Raw genomic sequence first — 23,452 nt, 5'->3', positions numbered from 1 at the left:
GGAATGTGAAGCCGTCAATTGAATAAATGTTTAAATGAGTAAGGGTCCAGCCACAGGGGTATAAAATAGGTGTTCACAGGTGTTAGTGAGAATTGGGATTCGTGATAATGAGAATTGATGTTGATGAAGATGAGGGATTTGTGTGCTGTGGGGCGCAGTTTTATGTAGCCAGGTACTGAGTGTGTGAAGCTGGCGACTTGGTCTAGAACCACACTCTTTAAAATTATATATATTCTTTTTGTTAACCTGTTTGTTTTGGCCACGGTGCCACTGTTGTTTTGTTCCAGTGTTTTGTTTGTTGTTTTGTTATTTGTGTAATTATTAAAGTACGCATTTGCATTTAAACCTGCATCTTTCTTGTGTTTGAGTCTTTCTGGTAGAAACAGCTTGTCAGTGATGTCATCCTGTTCACACTATACAAAATCGATTAGAACAATGAGGGAATTTTCAGCATGACCAGCATTGTTATTTATATTGAGATATATATGTTTGTATATTTTTTCTATTTTGTCTTCTTAAGTTTATGGTATGGCTGACATCTCAATTATTTCCTGGAACCTGAGGGGCCTAAACTCACCTCATAAACATGTAAAGTGCTTAGATTTTCTATATCGGAAACGGGTTGATGTTGCACTCCTTCAGGAAACTCATTTACGTAAAATAGATATAGATCGTTTTCAAATCAAGTACTACTCTCCTGTAGCTGCATCTTGTGCTAGCACTAAATCCAAAGGGGTTCTTATACTGTTCAGGCGTTGTGTTAAACTTTCCAGAAAGGGAACTGGGGAGGATCATACAGGCAGAATGACATATGTTTTAACTACAATCAATGCTAAGAAAATAGCCTTTGTCTCTGTTTATGCTCCTAATCTTTTTGAACCCTCCTTTTCCCCCTCTCTAGTTTGCTGCTTTCTCTATCTGGTTATAACTTTGTGATTGGAGGGGATTTCAATGCGGTTCTGGATGCCTCACTGGACAGGTCCAATTTAACATCTACTAACTTACAACGTAATAGTACATTGGCTCTTAATCAGTTTACACTAGATTTGAATGTAATCGATTTATGGTGCATATTTAATCCTGGTGCTAAAGATTTCACTTTTTTTTGGCCAGACACAAATCTTATTCAAGAATAGATTATATTTTTGTTTCTGTAGAACTTATTAAAGGGGCTCTTAATATAGATATTCTGCCTGCTACTATATCTGACCATAGTTTTTTGGTCTATCCCTCAGAAATCAACAAGGTGGCGCTTTAATACTTCTTTGCTCCAAAATTCAGAATTTATCACTCAACTCCATTCTAAACTTGTGGAATTCTTAAATATTAATCAGAATTTGGTGGATGACCCGAACATTCTTTGGGAAACAACTAAGTGCTTTATAAGGGGTCAGTGTATTGCCTTTGCATCACATCTTAAAAAATCATCCTTAAAACGTATTAATGTTCTTGAATCCCATATTTCAGATTTAGAACATAAACAAAAGTTAGCTTTTTCAGATGCAATAGCTGTAGCTTTAGAATTGAAGAAAAGAGAAATAAATTAAAACATAGGACTGAATTTATCATGCATAGGGTTCGTCAAAGATATTATTTTCATGATAGCAGGCCAAGTCATTTACTAGCTCTTAAGCTAAAACAGAGTGAATCTTTCTCATCTATTGTAGCTATACGATCTCCCACAGGTGATGTTGTTTCAGAATCTGACCAAATTAACTCAACTTTTCATTCATTTTATTCCAGGTTATATCAGTCTGATAGTGTCTTAGATATGAATGCCTGTGTTCAATTCCTGCAAAAACTAGATCTTCCAAAACTGCCTCTTGAGGACTCTGCTTTACTTGGTGAACCTATATCTCTCCATGAGATTAAACATGCTATTCAGAGTATGAGGAAGGGAAAATCTCCAGGCACTGATGGTATTCCTCCAGAGCTGCTGGTGACATTTTGGGATCTGCTAGGCCCAGTATTACTGAATGCACTACAATCAATGATCGACAAAGGCTAATTTTTTCCAAAAAAACCGAACCAGGTAACTACAGACCAATAAGCCTGATTTCTATTATATGTAAACTTATGGAAACTATAATAAGATCCAAAATGGAAAATTACCTATATGGTAACAATATCCTGGGAGACAGTCAGCATGGTTTTAGGAAACGGAGATCGTGTCTAACTAACCTGCTTGATTTGTTTGAGGATGCAACATCAACAATGGATAACTGCAAAGCATACAACATGGTTTATTTAGATTTCCAGAAAGCTTTTGACAAAGTCCTGCATAAAGGATTAATTCTCAAACTGAACGCAGTAGGGATTGAAGGAAATGCGTGCACATGGATTAGGAAGTGGTTAACATATAGAAAACAGAAAGTATTGATTAGAGGAGAACCCTCAAAATAGAGCGAGGTAACTAGTGGTGTACCACAGGGATCAGTATTAGGTCCTCTGCTATTCCTAATCTACATTAATGATTTAGATTTAGGACTTTTTTGATCTAAAAAAAGAAACATGGTCCAGGGGTCACAAATGTAGATTAGATAAAGGGGCATCCAGAACAGAAAATAGGAGGCACTTTTTTACACAGAGAATTGTGAGGGTCTGGAACCAACTCCCCAGTAATGTTGTTGAAGCTGACACCCTGTGATCCTTCAAGAAGCTGCTTGATGAGATTCTGGGATCAATAAGCTACTAACAACCAAACGAGCAAGATGAGCTGAATGGCCTCCTCTCGTTTGTAAACTTCCTTATGTTCTTATTTCTATACACTGGGATGGCCAAAGTTCCCTGTATACCTACACATGTCCCCTTGGGTATGTAATTATTTATTTATTATTTTTTAAAATTATTTTAAGGTAGACTGTCTCCCTCAGCTGGGCTTGCCTGATCCTTGTTTACACTGGCGTCTTCTGCCAGCATCACTGTATATTCCCTAATACAGCCATCCGAATGCACAACCAAGCGCAGTTCTTATGGGCCGAGCAATCTCCCAAGGCCCGCCTCTCAGCCACTCAGAGAGAGGGAAAGCCCACACAACCTCTTCCCCACCTCTCTCTGTCATCGCCATGGCTGACAGGCAGATCCTACGAGACTGCTGCCCTCTTCCTGCAATACCACGCATGTGCCAGATAGTCAGTCCAGATCTCCAGTTACACATACGTACTCTCTCATTCTACCACTGATGGTCAGTGACAGTCTGGCTCGCAGTTGTGAGGTGTGATGACGTCATGGACCAGGAAGTACAGAAACCAAATCAGTGGATGGGCGGGTGAAGCTGAATGCAACTGCATTCAGCGTAATTTATTAAGTAAATAAACAGAAACAAAAGATTTAAACAAAACAACAAAACACAAAACAAAAAGGCGCGATGGCCAAAGAAATAGAAACAAGTTTTTTGTTTTGTTGTTTTGTTTACCCCTACCTCTCGGCCAGAGCCTGCACGCGTTTGGTAAGGATGCATGACTGTCAGCTAATTACATAATCAGTAGCTGATCAGCCACGCATCCTCACGGGGGTTTTAAATATAAATAATAAGAAATACGCGGCGCTGTTATCTGCGCCGCAAACAATAATACAAATAATAATAATAGGGGCGGGACACTCCGCCACATGGTCTAATGTATGCTGTGACAATACCTTATGAGAGCCAGCTCCCCAAAGTGATCCCCTTCCCCTAGAATCCGAATCTCTCTATCTTGTCCGTTTAACTGTTTTGTAACTCGCACCTGCAACACAATGCAATAATTCCATGACTCATTGTTTTTTAATTATTTTTATTTAGTGTGCCCAATTAATTATCCATTGATTTTCTACCCATTTTGGAATGTCTAATATTTTTTTACCCTCACTGCAACAACTCCTCACACAGCTCAGGAGAACTGAAGGTTTGGTGGGCATCCTCCGATCCCACGACCGAGCCAGCTTCCTCTTTTACACCCAGCAGCTCGAGAGCAGATGTCAGTGAGCTAGCACCCTTGAGCTCACTGGGCATCTGGCAGCAGGGTTAGTTGTAGCGCAATGAGGAGAAACAGTCCCTGCCGGTTTTGCCTTCCTAACCCAGGGGAGAGCCAGATCCAATGTGACACTCCCTTCGTTATCCCCAGCGGAGACTGGTGATCTCACACAGCCATGAACCTACGCTGTATGACTCGCCCTGCACACCACGCAGCTGGGCTTTTACCAGGTGAGCCACTTGGAGACCCACCTCTGACTCATTCTTAATGCTCTGGAGCCTTTATTGTTGTCTGGGCAGAATCAAGAACCTAAGTTACTTTGTTTATCACATTGTCACTGGTACCTGTATGCCAAAACAGTAAGTAAATAGATAAATAAATAAATATCCTCACCTCTCCTTTCAGGATTATAAAAAAGGTTTTTCCCTCTGTTGCCTCACGAACAATGACCTCCTTGCTTTGGAATTTACACTAAACACACACATTGAAAAAAACATTAAACAATGTAACCATTATTGAGTATAAATACCCATCCCACTATTTCAGTTAAACACTTCTTGGTGGACAATTACTGATGAATAAAGAGATAATATAATTCAGTATGCCTGCCATCATTTTCCTTCATTCTGATATCACACAATACTGTAAAGGGGGTTTCAACAATGAGTCAATAACACCAACATACCTCATCCATGGAGTCAATGATCTTTGAGAGCTGGGCATCAGAGAGTCGCTTTAGTATTCTGGCACTGTGGAATAGACAGAACAGATATATTCAGTCATGTCACAGCTTACCTGATATATCCTATAGATACCCATTTCATACTGTAGATGATAGCAAACCCTACTGAGTTTGATACCTGATATTATCCCGTAATTGATTTCCATTTCATAGATGATTGCAAACTCTACTGAGACAGATATACTGTAGAAGCTAAATGAGATTCTGCTGCTGCATTCTGAGTTTGCCATATCAAGCTCAGTAGTATGTGATATTATAACGGTGCTGTAGTGCCGTTATAGGTAAGAGCACCTGGCAGAGCCATGTTTAAACTCGATTTTGAGGGCTATGTTTTCTCTGCTGTTTCAAAACAGATCGGGACGGCATTTCATATGCTCCATGTCTGTGACAGAGATTTGTTTTGTTCAAGTTTTTTGAAAATCTGTGTGGTAGTTTTTAAATTACAGAATCACAAAAAAATGTGTTTTGACAAATTCGTTTTTTTCCGCTAAAATAACTAAAAGACGGCTGCATGTTTAAACACCATATCGGGCAGACGGATAGTACTCATTGATTAGGAGTGCCTTTTTTTGCAACCGGAAAAAAACTGATGAAGTAGTTAGTGAGTTATTTTAATATTTCTTTGTGCATGCGCAGTTTATTTTTGCTAACTCAAAAGTTACGCATGCGCAGTCAGGCTCCACCACCAAGAGTAAGTTAGCGGGTATTCGTCAATTTAATAATTCTCTGTGGGTAATTTTATTTGAATTCCTTAGGTTACTTATGTTTTGTGGTTCTTGTGGATCCTGACTTTATCCATTTAATATTTTGCTACTTATTTTAATTTATTTTAACTCAGTCTGTGAAGCTAAACCCCGGATGCAGTACCATGATTGACAGCGCTATCTCCAAAGGGGACTCCACAAGTTGATGTAGTAACGAATGAAATTGTACCTCTTTTAAATATGGACAGCCAAGATACTAGTCAGTATATAATTAGTATATATGCATTATATACAATGTGCTGCGCGAGGCCCTGCTCCCTGAGCCGGTGGCCACGGAGCTACATCTCCTGTTCAGCACGCTGCTGCAGATCTCTGGTCACCAAGGGCAAGCTCTTGGCTGGAGCCTGGCTAGCTTGATTGTGGCTCAGAGACAGCTGTGGTTGTTGCAAGCCACGGTCCCTGATGCAGATAAGGCTGTGCTGCTAGACACGCCTATATCCCTGGGACACACCTTTGGGCTAGCCGTGGAGGAGATCCTGCAGAGATACCACTGGGAACGTGAGGCGTCCCGGCAGGTGGCCGTGTTGCTCCATCCCCGCACTCCCACGTGGGGCAGGTCGAACCGCTGGCGAGCTCCTCCGATGCAGACTGTCACCAGGACAGTTCCAGTCCCCACGACTCCACTGGGTGACCTAAGGCATCGCCTACAGGGAACACCAGCAGCGAACAACTGGGCCCACCAAGCAGGCAGAGGGAATGTAGGACATGGCCAACCCACACACCCTAGACAGCCACCCCTGAAGGCTGGCAGCCTCAGACCCCCTTTACGGCACAATAGCTGCAGTAATGGCGTGCTTGCATCTCGGACACCTGGGTGCTCGCCACCGTGCACAATGGTTACGCGCTTCAGTTCCGCTTGGGACCTCCTCCCTTTTGAAGTATCACAAATACTTTTGTGATAGACCCTCTCCAGGCCTTGGTACTTCAGAAGGAAGAGAGAGGGTTACTACTCAAGGTATTTTCTGGTGCCCAAAAAAGATTGTGGCTTTCGTCTCATCCCAGACCTGAGGTTTCTCAATGGGCTCTTAAAAGAGAGGAGGCTCCAGATGCTGACTCACCGTCACATTCTCCAGACTCTCCGGCTGGGCGACTGGTTCACCACCGTGGACTTACGGGACGCATACTTTCATGTTCCCATTTGTCCAGAGCAAAGGAAGTATCTCTGCTTCTCTTTTCAAGGAAGCGTTTACGAGTTTGCTGTGCTGCCATTCGGTCTCTCCCTAGCTCCTTGTATGTTTCCAAAGTGCGTAGATGCTTTCCTGGCCCCCCTGTGGCTGCAGGGGATCAGAGTAATAAACTATCTCAATGACTGGTTGATCTGTTCCCAGTCGCGAGAGGGAGTAGTGGCCCACACGGTGGTTGCGACAGAGCATCTGGCGAGGCTGGGCCTCACCATCAATGATGCAAAGAGTCGGCTTACACCGATGCAGTGTATGACGTACTTGGAGCTCCGGCTAGATTCCAGTATGATGCGCAGCTAGTTGCAACTATTCAGGGTTGCCTCTACCTGTTTCGACAGGGATCGCAGGTCACCCTCCTATTGTGCCAGAAAGTGTTGGGTCTGATCGGCCATTCGGCTGGGTCTACTTCACATGCACCCGCTACAAGCATGGCTCAATGTGTTCCACCTAAATCCGAAGAGAGACAGACACCGTCAGCTGACGGTCTCACGTGTGCTCGGCAGCCCTACGCTGGTGGCGGACGACCTCTCACCTGCGCGAGGGTGTACATGTGGGAGAGGTCTTCAACCACCAAGTGGTGATTACAGGTGCCTCCAACTTCGGTTGGGGGGCAGTCTAGGAAGGCAGAGGAGACCGCAGATCCCGGTCGGACTGCTGGACGTCCCTGCATATAAACATGCTGGAGCTGCAGGCACCAGCATGTTTATATGCACTCCGTCATTTCCTCCCAGTGCTAAGAGGTACGCATATGTTGGTCTGGACAGACAACACAACAGTGGTGGCGTATGTCAGCCACCAGGGTGGCCTACAGTCTCTGGGATTGCATTGCATTGCCTTCAGGCTTTTGATCTAGGCTCAGAGGAACTTGCTGTCCCTGCAGGTGAAGCACATTCCCGGAGCGGTGAACTGGACAGCGGACCTCCTCTTGAGGGTCCCCTTCCGTCAGAGTGGCGACTCCACCCTCAGGTAGTGGAGCGCATTCGGGAATGATTCGGGAGAGAGCAGGTCGATCTCTTTGCCTTGGCGGAGATGACACACTGCCCCCTGTGGTACTCCCTCCACCCCTTAGGTGGTCCACTCGGTGTGGACGCCCTAGCGCACGAATGGCCCAAAGCGTTTTTGTACGCTTTCCCATCTATACCACTGCTCCCGGCCTTTTTTGAAAAGGTCCGGTTAGAGGAGACACCAGTTCTCCTAGTGGCCCCCAGGTGGCCCAGGAGAATCTGGTTCTCGACCCTGTGCCAGCTGTTACACGGCCAGCCCTGGGAGCTCCCACTGTGCATGGATCTCCTCAGTCAGGTGACAGGCACTCTTTGGCACCCGGAACCGGGGAGGTTCCAGCTATTGGTCTGACCCCTGAAAGGGACTGCTGGTTAGCCCTAGGGCTATCGGATGCGGTTGTGGGTACTTTGCAGAATGCTAGGGCAGACTCCACTAGGTCTTTGTACACCTACAAGTGGAGGTATTTTCAAGCTTGATGTCTGGCTAGAAGCCATGACCCCATATCTTGCCCTATGTTATCTTACAGTTTCTGCAAGAACTGCTTGATGGTGGTAGGTCACCTTTCACTTTGAAGGTGTATTTAGCGGCTATTTCTGCATGCCATGCCCTCGTAGATTCAGTGTCTCCGGGTGTGCATTTCTTGGCTACCCGATTTCTTAAAGGCGCTCAGCGATTACACCCTGCCAGGGGGACTGTTCTACCTGAATGGAGTCTTGATATTGTACTGGAGGCTCTCATGAAGGCCCTGTTTGAGCCCATACACTCCATAGAGCTGAAGTACCTGTCTATGAAGACAGCCTTCCTCGTGGCTATCACCTCCGCTAAGCAGGTCAGTGAGCTGCAGGTGCTGTTTGTGCACAGCTCCTGTATGCGTATTTGGGAGGATGGCAGCAGGGTGTCTCTGCGCACCAACCCTGTTTTCCTCCCCAAGGTGATCACAGCCTTCCACATTAATCAGTCTGTGGAACTGGAGTCCTTCCATCCACCCCTGTTTGTTTCAACGGAGGATGAGAGATTGAATTTCCTCTGTCCAGTGCGGACATTGAGATGCTACGTGGATAGGACAAGAGCTCTGCATCAGTCTGACCAGCTCTTTGTCTGTCACAGGACACGGACACTAGGACAGTCCCTCTCTAAGCAGCGTCTGTCACATTGGATTGTGGACACAGTCTCGACTGCGTATGATGGTGCTGGCTTGCCCCGACCTGGGAGGGTTGCCACACACTCCACTAGAGGGTTGGCTACATCTTGGGCCCTCTTCAGAGGGGCCTCGGTATCTGATATTTCTACTGCGGCTAGCTGGGCTATGCCGCATAGTTTCTCCAGGTTCTACCGTCTTAATGTGGTAGATCCTGCTCTGCCTTCATTAGGCACAAGGGTCCTTGAGGGTGTAAGCTCGCACCGCTATGCCTTGGGTTATGCGGTTCTGATGCATCCATTATATGCTGCCATTCTTTCTCCCTAGCGACGGCTCTGGTATACATTATCCCATACATAATGTCGCTGGTGGTCGTCTTCGAAATGAAAGGGAACGTTAGGTTACTTACCGTAACCCTGGTTGCCTGAAAGAGACTACACATCAGACAAATTTTCCACTATCGCCCTCCTCTCTCTCTCTCTCTCTCTCTCTCTCTCTCTCTCTCTCTCTCTCTCTATATATATATATATATATTGCTGAGTACACTACTGATTAACACCCTCAGTATTTTTTTAACAGTTTAATTAGCTTTAATATTATTATTATTATTATTATTATTATTATTATTATTATTATTATTATTATTATTTATTTCTTAGCAGACGCCCTTATCCAGGGCGACTTACAATCGTAATTTGCATCCAAGTTAAAGTGTTAGTAAAAGTCCCTGTTGTAAATATGTAACCCTATATTCAATACTTGAATGTATACATACAGTACATAAAGAAACAAATACATAAATACCTTGCAGAGATGCAGACATATCAAGTCCCACACATTCGTGAGCGTGAGACTCTCACGTACAGACTTGCTTATCTCATGCATTTAAAAAACACATAATTTATAATGTGTCATACATAGCTCACTGTAGAATATGAAAATAGCAGTCAATCCTACAAGTACCTGTTTATGTTTTATACTAAATCCAATTTTTTCACGCAAGACTATTCAGAAGCATGTGTAAGTGTATATACACACTGCTGCCCAGTGTCACTGTTGCTCCGATTTATTTATTTATTTTTTAAATTGATCTCAGTTAGGAAAAAATGATTTAAGAAAATACTAATTCATGCAATAAACAGAGCAAATTGTGAGCACCCAGCCTCTGATCTGGTTCAGCCTCAGCATTTCCACCCAGCTCTCAATAACAACTCACGTCTTGAGGAAGCCCATGATCTGCTCCCGTTTTCTTTTCGATTTGTTTGTCATGATTGCTCGATATGTCTGCCTTTCAATACACCAGAGCTGGACATTTGTGATAGCTGTTTTGAGACAGAACAACAAGGAGCATTTAATAATGTTCTTATGACAAATCTATATTACCAGATAGCAGGACAAGCAAGTGAAATTATATTATGGGACAAATAGAAACCACTTTAAATAGAAACAACTTGTACTTTAAATAGTCACTTTTTAACAAGGTAGCATTTAGGAATATAAAATGACTATGCCTATTCCATATGGGTTAAGGAGTTGTGCTATCATGATACCTGTGACAGTGGCTGTACGTTTACAGTTGTAGAGAATGGCCAGCTCCCCGAAGACATCCCCTTGGGACAGGGTGCGCAGAACACGGCCACCCTGGGTTACCCGGAGCTCCCCAGCTGGAAACCAAGCCCAAGAAACCATGCTTTAAAACAAGACTTCCAAAGAGAATCAGACATTCTTTGTATATGAAAGACCTGACATCACAGGTGGTGTAAGTAAGGTGTAGGAATTTTATCTACAGGAAACACTCTATCCCTGTATCCAAATCTCTTTATTAACAAATGTAGCATAGGTGGTTTACTGCATCCTATAATGTACTATATGAAAGGAGAGCCCTGTTTTATGTGTCACATTAGTGTGCCACAGTTACATAGTGGTAGTGGCAAGTCCGTGCTGTGGGCTGCCCACAAATTTGTATTTGCTCACACTTTTCCCTTGTAAAATAGGAAGTCAGCTTTCCCCATTGTAAACAGTATGTGCTTATTGCTTAATTGCTGTGTTTTAAAGTGTGCCCAGTCTTAATATTATGCAGAGCAGGACATACTGTATCCACGAGGATATTGGAAAATAATTGTTATTTATACATCAATTAGGGGCAATTATTTTATTGACACGCTAGTTGACAAATTAAAGGACTACTCTGACATATAACCGTAACTGAGACTCTCATTCTGGACAGTAGGCTTGAATAGTAAGCAGGGCCAGCCTTAAGGCAAGGCGAGTGAGGTGGCCGCCTAGGGCCCCACCCTTTAGACAGTCCCGCGCTGAACCGGTCTGCCGTAAGATTGAATGTGTTCGTTACGTGTGTGCAAAATGCTCAGTGCAAATTTGGGTTACCTCATACAGCGCCAGCAAGATTACATTCAGTAACTTCAGGACAAAACCCCCCGACACAGAATATGAGTAAAGGTTTTATTTATGATAATGCAAATGCAAAGAATGCGAGGTATGTGAAGGTTTGAGGGACCACTGCCTGGCCGTTTGGACGAGGCAGGAGACCCCCCATAGTGATTGTAATTAAGATAAGTTCCTGGCGGAGATGGAGAGGTGGAGGGATGTGAATGAATCAAAATGCGAGAGAGGGTGAGTTATGTGGTTATTTATATATTTCAATAGGTTACAATTAGATGACGTAATGTGTGGGTGCCGTCCCTCCTCCCGAACTTCAGTTTTATTAAACTTAATTTCTAGCGCAAAGAAATTAATTTCTTAATTTCTAGCGCAAAGAAATTTATTTTTTAGCAACTATAGATGATAGTTTCTCATTGAGTCTGGACTACTCATATGACCCACCCACACTCATCCACATACATAGGAGAGAAGGTTTGTGTCGTGTGGGAACACTTTCCCAGTCGTAGTAAACCACACTTTTACACAGTTATCAATTAAATCTTTGTGTAACAAGTCAAAAAGTTATATGGTCAATTAGTAAACTTAACAGGTACAATACATTGTAAACATAAGAAATAAGAAAGTTTACAAACGAGAGGAGGCCATTCAGCCCATCTTGCTCATTTGGTTGTTAGTAGTTTATTGATTCCAGAATCTCATCAAGCAGCTTCTTGAAGGATCCCAGGGTGTCAGCTTCAACAACATTACTGGGGTTGGTTCCAGACTCCCACAATTCTCTGTGTAAAAAAGTGCCTACTATTTTCTGTTCTGAATGCCCCTTTATCTAATCTCCATTTGTGACCCCTGGCCCTTGTTTCTTTTTTCAGGTCGAAAAAGTCCCCTGGGTCGACATTGTCAATAGCTTTTAGAATTCTGAATGCTTGAATCAGATTGTCGCATAGTCTTCTTTGTTCAAGACTGAATAGATTCAATTATTTTAGCATGTCTGCATATGACATGCCTTTTAAAACAGGAATAATTCTGGTCACTCTAGTTTACATTCTTTCTAGAGCAGTAATATCCTTTTTGTAGTGAGGAGATCATGTCTCGTGATCGCAATCCTCTTCATTTACAGTGAAAGTTAAGCTTTGCTAGTTTATAAACACATTGTTGATTAAAAAATGCTGATGCTTTGGTTAGATGTATATAATCACAGATTTATGTTACAATTAAATCAGTTGTTGCAGCTAATGTAAATCTACTCCATTAATACAATGTAGCTGAATTGACAAGCTATTGTTTCGTTAATATGTCGAACGTCTGGGCTATTCAGATCTGCCGTTTTAGGTTTCTTAATATAGCAATTTGGGGGGTTAAGAGATTATAATATAAATATATATGCATAAATATGCATCACAATTGTTTCTAATACCATTCATCATTTTGTGAATTAGATTTTTTTTTACCCAGTAAAATACTCTTTATATACCAATAATAATAATAATAATAATAATAATAATAATAATAATAATAATAATAATAATAATAATAATAATAATAATTAAACTACCCTCTTTTAAGTACATGTTTGTTTACAAACTATTTTTTGTCTAAGACAAAATTAAATAATATTACAGACTGCTGAGTCTTGCCATGGATGAGAGAGATGTGGCAGAATTTCCTTTGCACAAAATATTACAAACATGGGGGTGATTAGATTTGGGGTACATTTTGTTAAAAACATTTACTGTAACACGAAACACTAAAAACTAATTTTCTAAATGATTTGCACCCCTGACGCTGTAGCTGCAGCTCATCATGTTGACACCTCGCAGGTATGAGTCCTGTGAAAATGCTGCAGTACATGCATGGAAACAGATGAGCCAACAGATCATTCCAGTGACGGCTGCTTCTGGTGAGCGCAGCTTTTCCAGGCTGAAATTGATCAAGACATATTTGCGCTCAACGAGGAAAATGTGTCCATACTGTCAAATGTGAGCGAAGTTACCAAGAATTTAGAATAATCAGATTTGATAAAGGACTAGGAAAACAGCTTTGTAATTTATGTTCTTACATAATTTAGAACATAAAATGAAAAAAAGGATTTGATAATGCCCAGGGGTTCATTTGTAAATATTTTTTTTTGTAAAAAGTGGCGAGAGTGTCAAGTGTCAAAAAGGGATTTTTTTATTATTTATTTATTTATTTATTTATGCCTGGTTATTCTCGCCGCTGGCCTGTCAGAATACGAGCATTACCGTATTTTTCACCTATTGGGGCATGGTCATTTTAGAAAAAAATATGTGATATGTTTGAAGTAGACTAGAATTCTGAGTGCTTTGAAGTTGTGAATTATATAAAATGATAAAGTCTAACAAACAACCTGAAAAAAGTATTCATTAACATTTGAATATCATTAATATTATTTACTGTATCTTAACATTAGTATATGTAGGTGCCTATGATTACATGATGCACCTATATACTAACTAAGATATGGTTGATACTGTAGCATTAATTGGATGTTCTGGACCCCGCACTAATCATCACCGCCTAGGGTCCCGCACAGCCTAAGGCCAGCCCTGGTAGTAAGGGCTGATAAAAGTGCAGTGTGTTAAAACAACAGACAAGCTCTGCTGCTAGAGAGCTGTCTGTTTCTAAATTCAGGAAGCCTGTTTTGATTTTTTCTTTGTATCAGCAAACAACAAAGTGCAAAAGTGTTGAACTTTACACTGTGCTAAATTACTAGTGTTTATTTAGCACTATAGTTTTATATTTAGTGTAAGTTAATTACTAGGTTACCCTATCACAGGATCAAATAACTATTAATATATTTGGTAATCTAGAATGTATTGTAACAACCCATGACTATAAAAACATGGTATATGAACCAACTAGATGTTTCAATATATAGAACAAAAACGCAAGTACTGTAATAGAGAGAGTTACCTGCCACAATGTACAAGGTGTTGCCCTCTGTCCCCTCTCTAATAACAGTCTCTCCCTGACTCCACTCAGCTGCACACAGACACTCCACCATCATATTGATCTGTTCATCATCCAGGCGGTTCAGAAAGTCATTCTGGTAGATGGCCTTCACAATTAGGTTTGTTTCACTGGGGCAGCACAACATTTAAAAAAAAAGAGTTTAGCTTTAGTATCAAATTATGCATTTTTATGTTTTATATTTTTCTAATAGTTTATTTAGGTCTATGTTATACTAATTATGAAGCAAATTATGTTTCTTTTTACTTAGTTTTAGTCTTTCAATGCTACAATTATCAATCCATTAGCTCTGGGATTATTCCCTACTTTCACACATACTGTACAGTGCTCCACCTTTATATATATATATATATATATATATATATATATATATATATATAGAGAGAGAGAGAGAGAGAGAGAGAGAGAGAGAGAGAGAGAGAGAGAGAGAGAGAGCGAGAGAGAGAGACTGTGCTATTTGTGTTACAGTATAACAAGTATAAAAGTACTACTGTAATGGCATTATGGGGCAAATGCCATATAAATGAGAGGCTCAGAAAGCAGTGTACCTGGAAGACTTTTGAATCCTCTGTGCTAAGTTGTCACAGTCTTCCTGGAGAGGCTCAGGGGCAATGGCGGCTGTGCGACTGTTCCGTACCTCATGGTCACACTCCGTGCTTGAATGCTCATCATGGATATCTGCAGGACCACACAACATCTCAATGTTCAATATACCACATACTTCATGGACATGAGTCAATTTACTACTGAAGGGTTAAATTGTATGTTTTGAAATAAGAGTTATGACCGTTCACTATAACAATCCACCGGTTTGGTTAAAACTGGTCTTATCAAGATTTATACAAGGGAGAGTGAATAGAATAAAGATTGCTTATGTGGCAGAGTGGACCGAACAAAGGTTGAAGTAAATGGGGTGATAGCGATGACTTGGTATAATATCTGTTAGCTGCAGCATATACACACTCTTAAGTTGGATACATCATTGGGCTATTTGGGAGACTCACAATGACATCCTTCACTCCTGGACCTGAAAGAATACCCCCAGTTTTGGGTAGATATTGCGAACCTACACTGTAACTGTATTTAAACTCGACGACCATTATACTGCACCTAGAGGTATAATTGCAATAACTGTGTCTGTATTACTAATAATCTTTGAATGCTAACCTTTGAAAAATGTACGCTATAATTAGGGCTTCTTTTTTCAGTGTTTATTAATTTCAGCTATTATTAATTTAGCTATTTTGAGTTTTATGTAGATAGCCCGAATTTTTTTTCTTGTCTTTTGCTTTTTATATACTGTATTGTTTGATTACTTTCCAAAATTCTTTGCCGTTTTTTTTTTTTTGTCACAATATTTTTAGTAACTCGGCAGTACTTGCACACTTGTACCTTCTTTCCTTTGCTTCATAAAGTCACAACAAAATCCTCATGGTCACGGGCATACTCTTCTGGGGTTTTTGTGTGTCTAGGTATTTTTTTACATTTGGCCACAATTTCCAATTCTATTTTAAATCCCACAAGCGTGTAAATCCTTCCAATCTAACTGTAATAAAAGTCACACGAGCAGGAACAATCTCCTTTTCTACCTGTGATCTCGTTTTAAATCGCAGGTGTGTACAAGCCTCTCGGTCTGTGGAGTCTCCAATAGAAATGTAGGAATTTGCTGCCACTCAGTAGTTGAGGTGGGTTTAAAGTATTAATAACAACTCAATGCTAGATAGTTCCATTTGTACAAAGTAATGAACACAAGAGCTAGAGTAATACTGTATGTGCTTTCTACATGAAAACAATTTTGAAAATCAAACCAATCAAACACCCTGCTTTTCATGTTTTATGCACTGAGGACTTGAGACCACCAAACTCATTTCACTGGTGAAGATGTGAAGCCAGTCCTTCACAGAAGACAGGCATGACAATTAGTGCTGCATCACCCAACACTCCCTTTACTATACTACACTTGATTGTGCTTTTCTGAGTTATAAAACATATACAATGCATATTCTGTAACATGTACTTTACCTAAAACTCCAAACCGGGTTTGTAAATCCTGGACTAGATTGTCTTTCTCTTTGAGAAGATTTTCTAAAGAAAGAGAACAGATACAAAGCAGTATTATTCATAAGAGTCCAAAGAGTCTAAATTTATAAAACTGAAGATTTGATATTAATATTAGGGTACAAAAGTCTTGAGAGTCAAATAAAAAATAAGAAGATATTTAAAACATTATATGCGTTTAAATTCTAAATTCATACATAAAAATGTAGCCCTTTCTTCTAAAGTTCTTTTGACTGGAACCACAACATATTTATTTTTATTTATTTATTGCATTATCTAGTGCTTTTTATACAAAAGTATCACAAAGCACTGTACAGTACATAGCAGAAAAAAAAGAACAAACCACAATACATTTGTATAGCATGTCATACATACAACTGCCCTAGTCAGACCATTTAAATAACAGTATACACATAATAATACAGAAGTAGCAATTTTAAAGTTACATTAAAAACCCACTAAGATAAGAAAGCCATTTTATAAAAGTGTGTTTTTAGTCTTGACTTGAAAACTGTAACAGTCCCAGCTTCCCGGACAAACAAAGGCAGAGCATTCCATAATTTAGGAGCTCTACAAGAAAAAGCCCTACCTCCCATGTTGCTTTTGTTGACCCTAGGAATAACCAGCAGCCCCGCATCTTGTGATTGCAGAGTGCAGTTTGGGATATACGTGGTCAGTAAGTCCTAATAACTAGGTGCTAATCCATTCAGGGTGTTGTATGTTAACAGTAAAATCTTAAAATCAATTCTATACTGCACAGTGAGCCAGTGTAAAGAGGCCAAAACAGTGGTAATATGTTCACTTTTCCTGGTTTTAGTCAGAATTCTAGTGGCAGTAGTCTGAACAAGCTGCAAGCGGGATAACACACGTTTTGGGACACCAGAAAAAAGTGCATTACAATAATCAATTCTAGATGAAACAAAGGCATGCATTAGACTCTCTGCATCAGATATGGAAATAATTGGTCTAAGTTTGGCTATATTTCTCAAATGGTAAAAAGATACTTTAGTAACTTCCCTAATGTGAGTCTCAAATGATAGATCAGGATCAAAGTTGACCCCCAAACTCTTAACTCATATGTTAAATCAAGTGCAAAATTTGCCCCCATCATTTTCTGAAAGGAATAAAACCATGTTCTTATTAAAAGGGTGACCGAATAGTAATACAACAGCTGCAAAAGACAATGGCACCTGAAAGGGGTCAAGCACAATGAGCAAGCTGTATTGACCGGAATAGAACCACATGTGAGAGACTTGCTTACCTAACTCTTGTATTTGGAACTCCAGCTCCTTGTTCCGCAGGCATTGTCTCTTCAGCTGTAGCTTCAGCTCCTGAATCTCAACCTCCATGGCTGGGACAAACAGTCATTGAAAAATCCATTAAAACACTGCATAGAATTCAACCAAGATATATAAAAATATTAACTCTTTTAACATTATTAATGAAAACTATTAACGTATCTGTGCAGCAACCTAGGGTGTCTATATTACTTGTCATGTTTGCTGTACCTCACATTTGACCTTCAACTTACTTTCGCTTTCAACATGTAAGTATTGAACAGTATTTCAACAGTAGATTGAAAATACTATCCAGTTCTGCTATAGTGTTATCAAAGTGTTGCAGCCAGCGGAGTGTGAATGTACATGTGTTTACAAAGATCTCTGTTTAAGAATATCATAGGGTGACCATAGTTTGTAAACCAAATCCGGGGACACTCAGTTATGGGAGCACAGCAAAGTAGCCCAGACTGAAATGTGTGTTGCAGAGTGTACCGCGAGAAGCTTATATTTTAACAGTTGCACATATTCATTACAAATAGAAAACAAATATGCATATAAATCATATAAAGCAAGAACACTTATTAATGCCCATAACACTGGCATTTATGAAAAACAGGACAACGAGCCAAAAACAGGATATTAACCTACTTGTGCTCGTCTTTCGGGTGAGACTTAGTTGTAAGTGACTCTGCAGCTGATGCATAGTTCACACACCCTAGTCTCTGTAAGTCGCCTTGGATAAAGGCAACTGCTAAATAAACAAATAATAATAATAATAATAATAATAATAATAATAATAATAATAATAATAATATTTCTGGGGTACTCAGAGCAAAACCAGACTTTACAATAAACCATAATATAATATTAAAACTGATATATCTGTCCCAAGGTTCTACAGTTAAGTAAAATGCAACGATTTGGCATAACCAATTTGGGGATCGGGGGAAAATACAAAACATAATTGGCAACTATTAAAAAATGGATGCTTTGAACGGTGCATTTGAAGATGTTGTAATGACCCTGGGTCTGCTGTAACTGCGTTTGGGAAGGTTCTGTGACCCAGGGTCAACAGTTCAATGCAGCAGGTGTTTGGGGATGTCAGAGATGGGAGAATCACCACCAATCAGGTTCTCGGTTTGCAGCGCGAGTGGTACCAAGTTGCAACATTGTTGGCAAAACCAAGGGACGAGATGTTGCAACCATCAGGGGATCGAGAGCGGGAAGCCGTGTCTGCTTGGGATTGGTGGCTGGTGCACTGGGGGCGTGCCTTGGACGCATAAATAAGTAACGGGCTGCTGCTGCTGAGATGGGGAGACAAGCTAGAGTGAAAGAAAGAGCACAGAAGAGAAGCAGGACTACAAGAGACAGAAACCAGAGACTGCACTGAGTAGCATTACGCTGCACTGGCTTGTAAAGCAGCACATTTACCTGTCCAGTGTAGAGTCCCGGCTTAATAAACTGCTGAATTCGAGAACCTGAAAAAACCTGGTGTGAGTCTGCCTTCATTTCTACGCAATGCTACAATATGTATGGAAATACATAACACTCAAGGGACAAAATGGTTATTCTAGCCTTTGGAAAAGAAGCTACAACCAAATTAGTTATTGCTGCGCTCAGTGAGTTTATTAAACACACAAATAAAAGATTTAAACAAAAACAGCACATGGCAGAAAAACGGACTAACACTAAAACATTGGACGAACAGACAAACAAACATGGTGGGTCAAAATAGCAATTGTTATTAATTATTACTTTATTTTACTCTCATTCTGGCTCCCGTTCTCTACTCATCGAACACCCAACCCCAAGTGAGTGAAACACTGCATCTTTTATGCAGGTGTACCGAATCTCGATTGCTAATCATTCAATTTGGAATCTTGGTACATATGCATGTGAACTAATTTGTGCACTTCCTGTGCTTCCATACTAATACCCCTTTTAATCTGCACGTGAAGTGATTGTGTCATCCTCGTGCCTAAATACAATTATGTATTTTAAATCACTCGTGCTACACAGACCCATTTATATCCCGTGCACCAATACCTATAAACCAACATTAACACACCACAAGCAAACGTATAACACAGAATAAACACAGGGTGGGGCACATTGCCACAGCAGCCCATTACAAAAAAATGTGTGCTACATTTTGCTGTTTACAGTCCAAAGCATAGAATTCAAGGGCTTTTGCACAAGTAGAATGATAAGGAGAAACAGTCCTTGTCGGTTTTGCCTCCTTTACCTGTTGTATGCAAGAGCCGATGCCAAGCACCCTTCGGAAACCCCAGGGAAGACTGTTGACTTTGCACAGCCATGCCTTTACCTGGTGAGCCAGTCATGGACCCAGAAGGGCTCCTAAAGAATTTTGTTAGACTTCAGTGGAACTATTGTGATGATTAGACAGGGATGACATGTACCCTCATTTTAAGTAGGCACTTAGATACTTGATTAAAACCTATTCTGAGTTATTGTTAAATGTTGAGGAAAGGTGGAATATTTATTTAACTGCAATAAAAAATGTCTACATGACTGGCAAGATGGTTGTAAAATAATTATATCTATGGAAAATGCTGTGTAACTCCAAAGTCCTATCATAACTAAATTAAGAAAGATATGGTTTAATTACTGCTTTACAATTTTAACAAGGTCAGAGTTTGTTTAGGTGCTATGTGTGTAAAGGGTGGTTTGCTGTTCTGAAAATGGGCAATGTTAATAAAGCTTGTTTACAATTTTTGTTGTATGCTTTTAACAACCTGAGGCTGGATTTTATTAGTTTCATAAACAGTTTTCATAAACTATTGTGTTATCTGCACATATGTCTCTTCACACACACTCGAATAGAAAAACTGCCCTTATTATACATTAGATCTTTTATGATTTCTGTAATCATTCTGAGAGGCTCTGAAGTCCAATATTGAAAACAAAATAATTTAAGCACATAAAAGTGTAAAACAATAAGGATTCTCTTAGCAGATTCAAATACAAATAGAGACAATAGTTTGATTTAATGTACAGTATTTCTGTTATTATTACTTTTAACTTGGATGATGCCAATCCCATTAAGATATCCACCTCTATTGGCAAGATGGCATTAAAGATAAAGTTACAGTAATATAGCAATTTGAAATAAAGTCAGAAACAACAACCAAAATATTTTAAAAAATACATTATAAAAAGGCGACAAACGTCAATATTAACAGAGAAATAACCACAGTAGTTTAAAAAAAGGTTTAAAAGATGAACATCTCTTCATAACAAAGAAAAGTACCTTGTGCTGGTCATAGTTCAATCTGAACCCCATTTACACCATGCACTTCAAAAGAAATAGCACTATAGTTTGTTGATGTATCCAGACAGCCTGAGTTTATAACAGAGAGGTTAATTGCCCCTAACGATGGTGTAAATAAGTAAACATGGTTTTCTGTAAGTTATTTTGGCTGTGAAAACAGTTTTAACTAATCCACTCCTTTAAAAAGCTTTGTTTATATTTGATAAAAACATTTGTTAATGAAAAGCAAACAAAGTATGAATTATTTATTTAGTACTGGGATGCAAAAAACAAACTACGTTTTGCACATGGAAGAGATTATTGGCTATTTAACATTATTGAACTTGAACAATCTTGCATGGAGATGTGAAGTTTAGAATAAACTTGAAATTGACAATTTACTTTATTGCATTTTTATGTTGATTGTGTTTATGAATGAACCTGGCACTGTATTTTATGCATGTTATTTGATGTATCACAAATATTGTTTTAAAGTAGTAATATGTGTAACCTGATTATGATATACATGACATGCAGTTTACTAAGATTATTTTTTATTGAAGTTTTTATTAATGCCTGTCAGTGTCTGGGAGATGACGATAACAAGCCATTGTATAGCTCTTATGTCACATTACAAGCAGCCAATGTTATGATAGTATGTTATCCGGGACAAATAAATACATAAATATATACATAAAAGAAGTTTAACAGCAACAGAGGTGGTTTGGGGGTTTAACTGTATTTTTTGTGTGCCTAGATACCTAAATACCAATATTACTTTGGTAAATGCGACTAATAAAAACTGGCGCTCATTTTGAGAGCATTGAGCAAAAATTGTAAGTTCCCTGTTGAGGTGCTGTCCTTGGTCATCTCGCTCCTGGATATTTGGGTGAGAATCGTGAATTATTTCTTACCTATCTGTAATTGCTGCCTGCTCGAATAAACAAGACTTCAAATTTAGTTGACTGTCTCTGACGCCTTTCCTATGTAGCATATGTCACCATGGTTACGGGGTTGGGGTGCCCAGCAATAAATACAGCTGGTGCAGAGCAGAGAAAGAGAAAGAGCTGTTCCGGGTTGGAGGTGATTAGTTGCTGGGTGCGTGTTTTTGTCTCGCAGAGCACTGGAAGGAAGGGGTAGGTTGCATTTTTGGTCTCCCTTATTGTGTTTTATCGTGCTCTGTGTGGTGTTGTTTCAAATAATTAATGCTTGTTGAATTCGAAGCGAGGAAAGGAACTGAATGGGGTCCAGATTCTCCCGAGGTAAATCCAAACAGCATTATTTTTATTTTCTGTATTATTTTTGTTTGTGGCTGAAGGGCATATTATAATTTTAGTTTTGTTTTAGGGACCAGACTGCCGTCGGCCACTGGTTTCTGTGTGTTTGTTTTATGTTGCTGGTTGCTGATAGCCGGGCATGTTGTATTGACTAAATTTCCATTGTATTGTTAATTGTGCACTGTCACAAAGACGGCCGGAGTGGGTGGCGTCAGACCAGAAGCAGGGAGTAAACAGACAGAGACTTGGGGTTTTGGTGGAGCTGAGCGAATGGTTTCGCTCAGCATTTAATCAAACAGCACAGAAAATAAAAGGGTTTAACAGACAAAAACACGGGACACGGCACTACACGCCAAAATAAAAAGACAAACAAAAACGGACTACACAGACAAAACACGGTGAGCAGATTTAACTATTACTATTACTATTATTATTATTATTATCTTTACCTCCGTCTCCAATCACGTTCTCCACTCACCGAACACCTAACCACGAGTGACTAAACGTGCATCTATTTATACCGTTGTGCTGGGATTCAATTACTAATTAATTACTCACTTGAATCCCAGCACGTGAATTCATTACGTGAAACCCCGTGTTCACATATTATATTTTAAATGCACGTGCGTGATGTGCAATCCCGTGCCTAAATACAAATATACACTTTTTAAATACACGTGAAACACAGACCCGTTTATATCCCGTGTACCAATGACTATACACCAACATTTACACACGCAACATACAACACAAATGCACACAGGGACGGGGCGCATTGCCACATATACCCCCCCTTGTGCGCAGCACACATGGCCTCAACGGCCACCTCCCCCCTTAAAAATCCAGCAGTCCAGGACAAAGTCTCGGGCTGGGAAGGGAGGCTTCAGTGGGCCCATGGCTGGCCATGCTGTCAGCACCCCTGCCGGTAGTGGCACGGCTGACAGCCTGTTGGTTTGCTCCTGCAGCGAAACTGCTGCTGGGGAAAGTGGTCTCCTGACCTCTCCCCCTGTCTTTGTAGCCGGTAGCTCCCTTTGGTGGGGCTCCGACCACAGTACTGCCGGCAGCGAAGAAGCTGCAGTGGGAGCAGGTCTCCGGACCTCCCCCACGATCTCCGGCAGCGAAACTGCTGCAGTGGGAGCAGGTCTCCAGACCTCCCCCACGATCTCCGGCAGCGAAACTGCTGCAGTGGGAGCAGGTCTCCTGACCTTCCCCACGATCTCCGGCAGCGAAACTGCTGCAGTGGGAGCAGGTCTCCAGACCTCCCCCACGATCTCCGGCAGCGAAACTGCTGCTGGGGTTGGTGGTCTCCAGACCTCCTCCCCCTTCTTCGTGGCCGGCAGCTCCCCTTTCTGGGGCTCCGGCCACCGTACTCCCTGCGGAGGTACGGGCAGCAGAGGCAGC

The 23,452-nt window shown here is 40.7% G+C and overlaps 1 protein-coding gene across 1 annotated transcript in view; it reads right to left on the bottom strand.

The window, feature by feature from the left end:
• prkg3 (protein kinase cGMP-dependent 3) overlaps positions 1–23,452 on the bottom strand; it is a 57,068-nt gene that overhangs the window by 22,127 nt on the left and 11,489 nt on the right. Inside the window, exons 2-10 of the mRNA XM_034016989.3 lie at positions 17,485–17,574; positions 16,188–16,250; positions 14,714–14,843; positions 14,109–14,275; positions 10,331–10,444; positions 9,997–10,102; positions 4,639–4,702; positions 4,347–4,424; positions 3,637–3,725 (exon numbers count right to left, since the gene is read on the bottom strand). Of these exons, the coding sequence (XP_033872880.1) occupies positions 3,637–3,725; positions 4,347–4,424; positions 4,639–4,702; positions 9,997–10,102; positions 10,331–10,444; positions 14,109–14,275; positions 14,714–14,843; positions 16,188–16,250; positions 17,485–17,572 (899 nt within the window). The 5' untranslated portion in view covers positions 17,573–17,574. The remainder of the gene's footprint in view (positions 1–3,636; positions 3,726–4,346; positions 4,425–4,638; positions 4,703–9,996; positions 10,103–10,330; positions 10,445–14,108; positions 14,276–14,713; positions 14,844–16,187; positions 16,251–17,484; positions 17,575–23,452) is intronic.

The sequence above is a fragment of the Acipenser ruthenus genome, chromosome 6, assembly GCF_902713425.1.
Source record: "Acipenser ruthenus chromosome 6, fAciRut3.2 maternal haplotype, whole genome shotgun sequence".
NCBI lineage: Eukaryota > Metazoa > Chordata > Actinopteri > Acipenseriformes > Acipenseridae > Acipenser > Acipenser ruthenus.
This window is presented reverse-complemented; position numbering and strand designations above follow the sequence as displayed.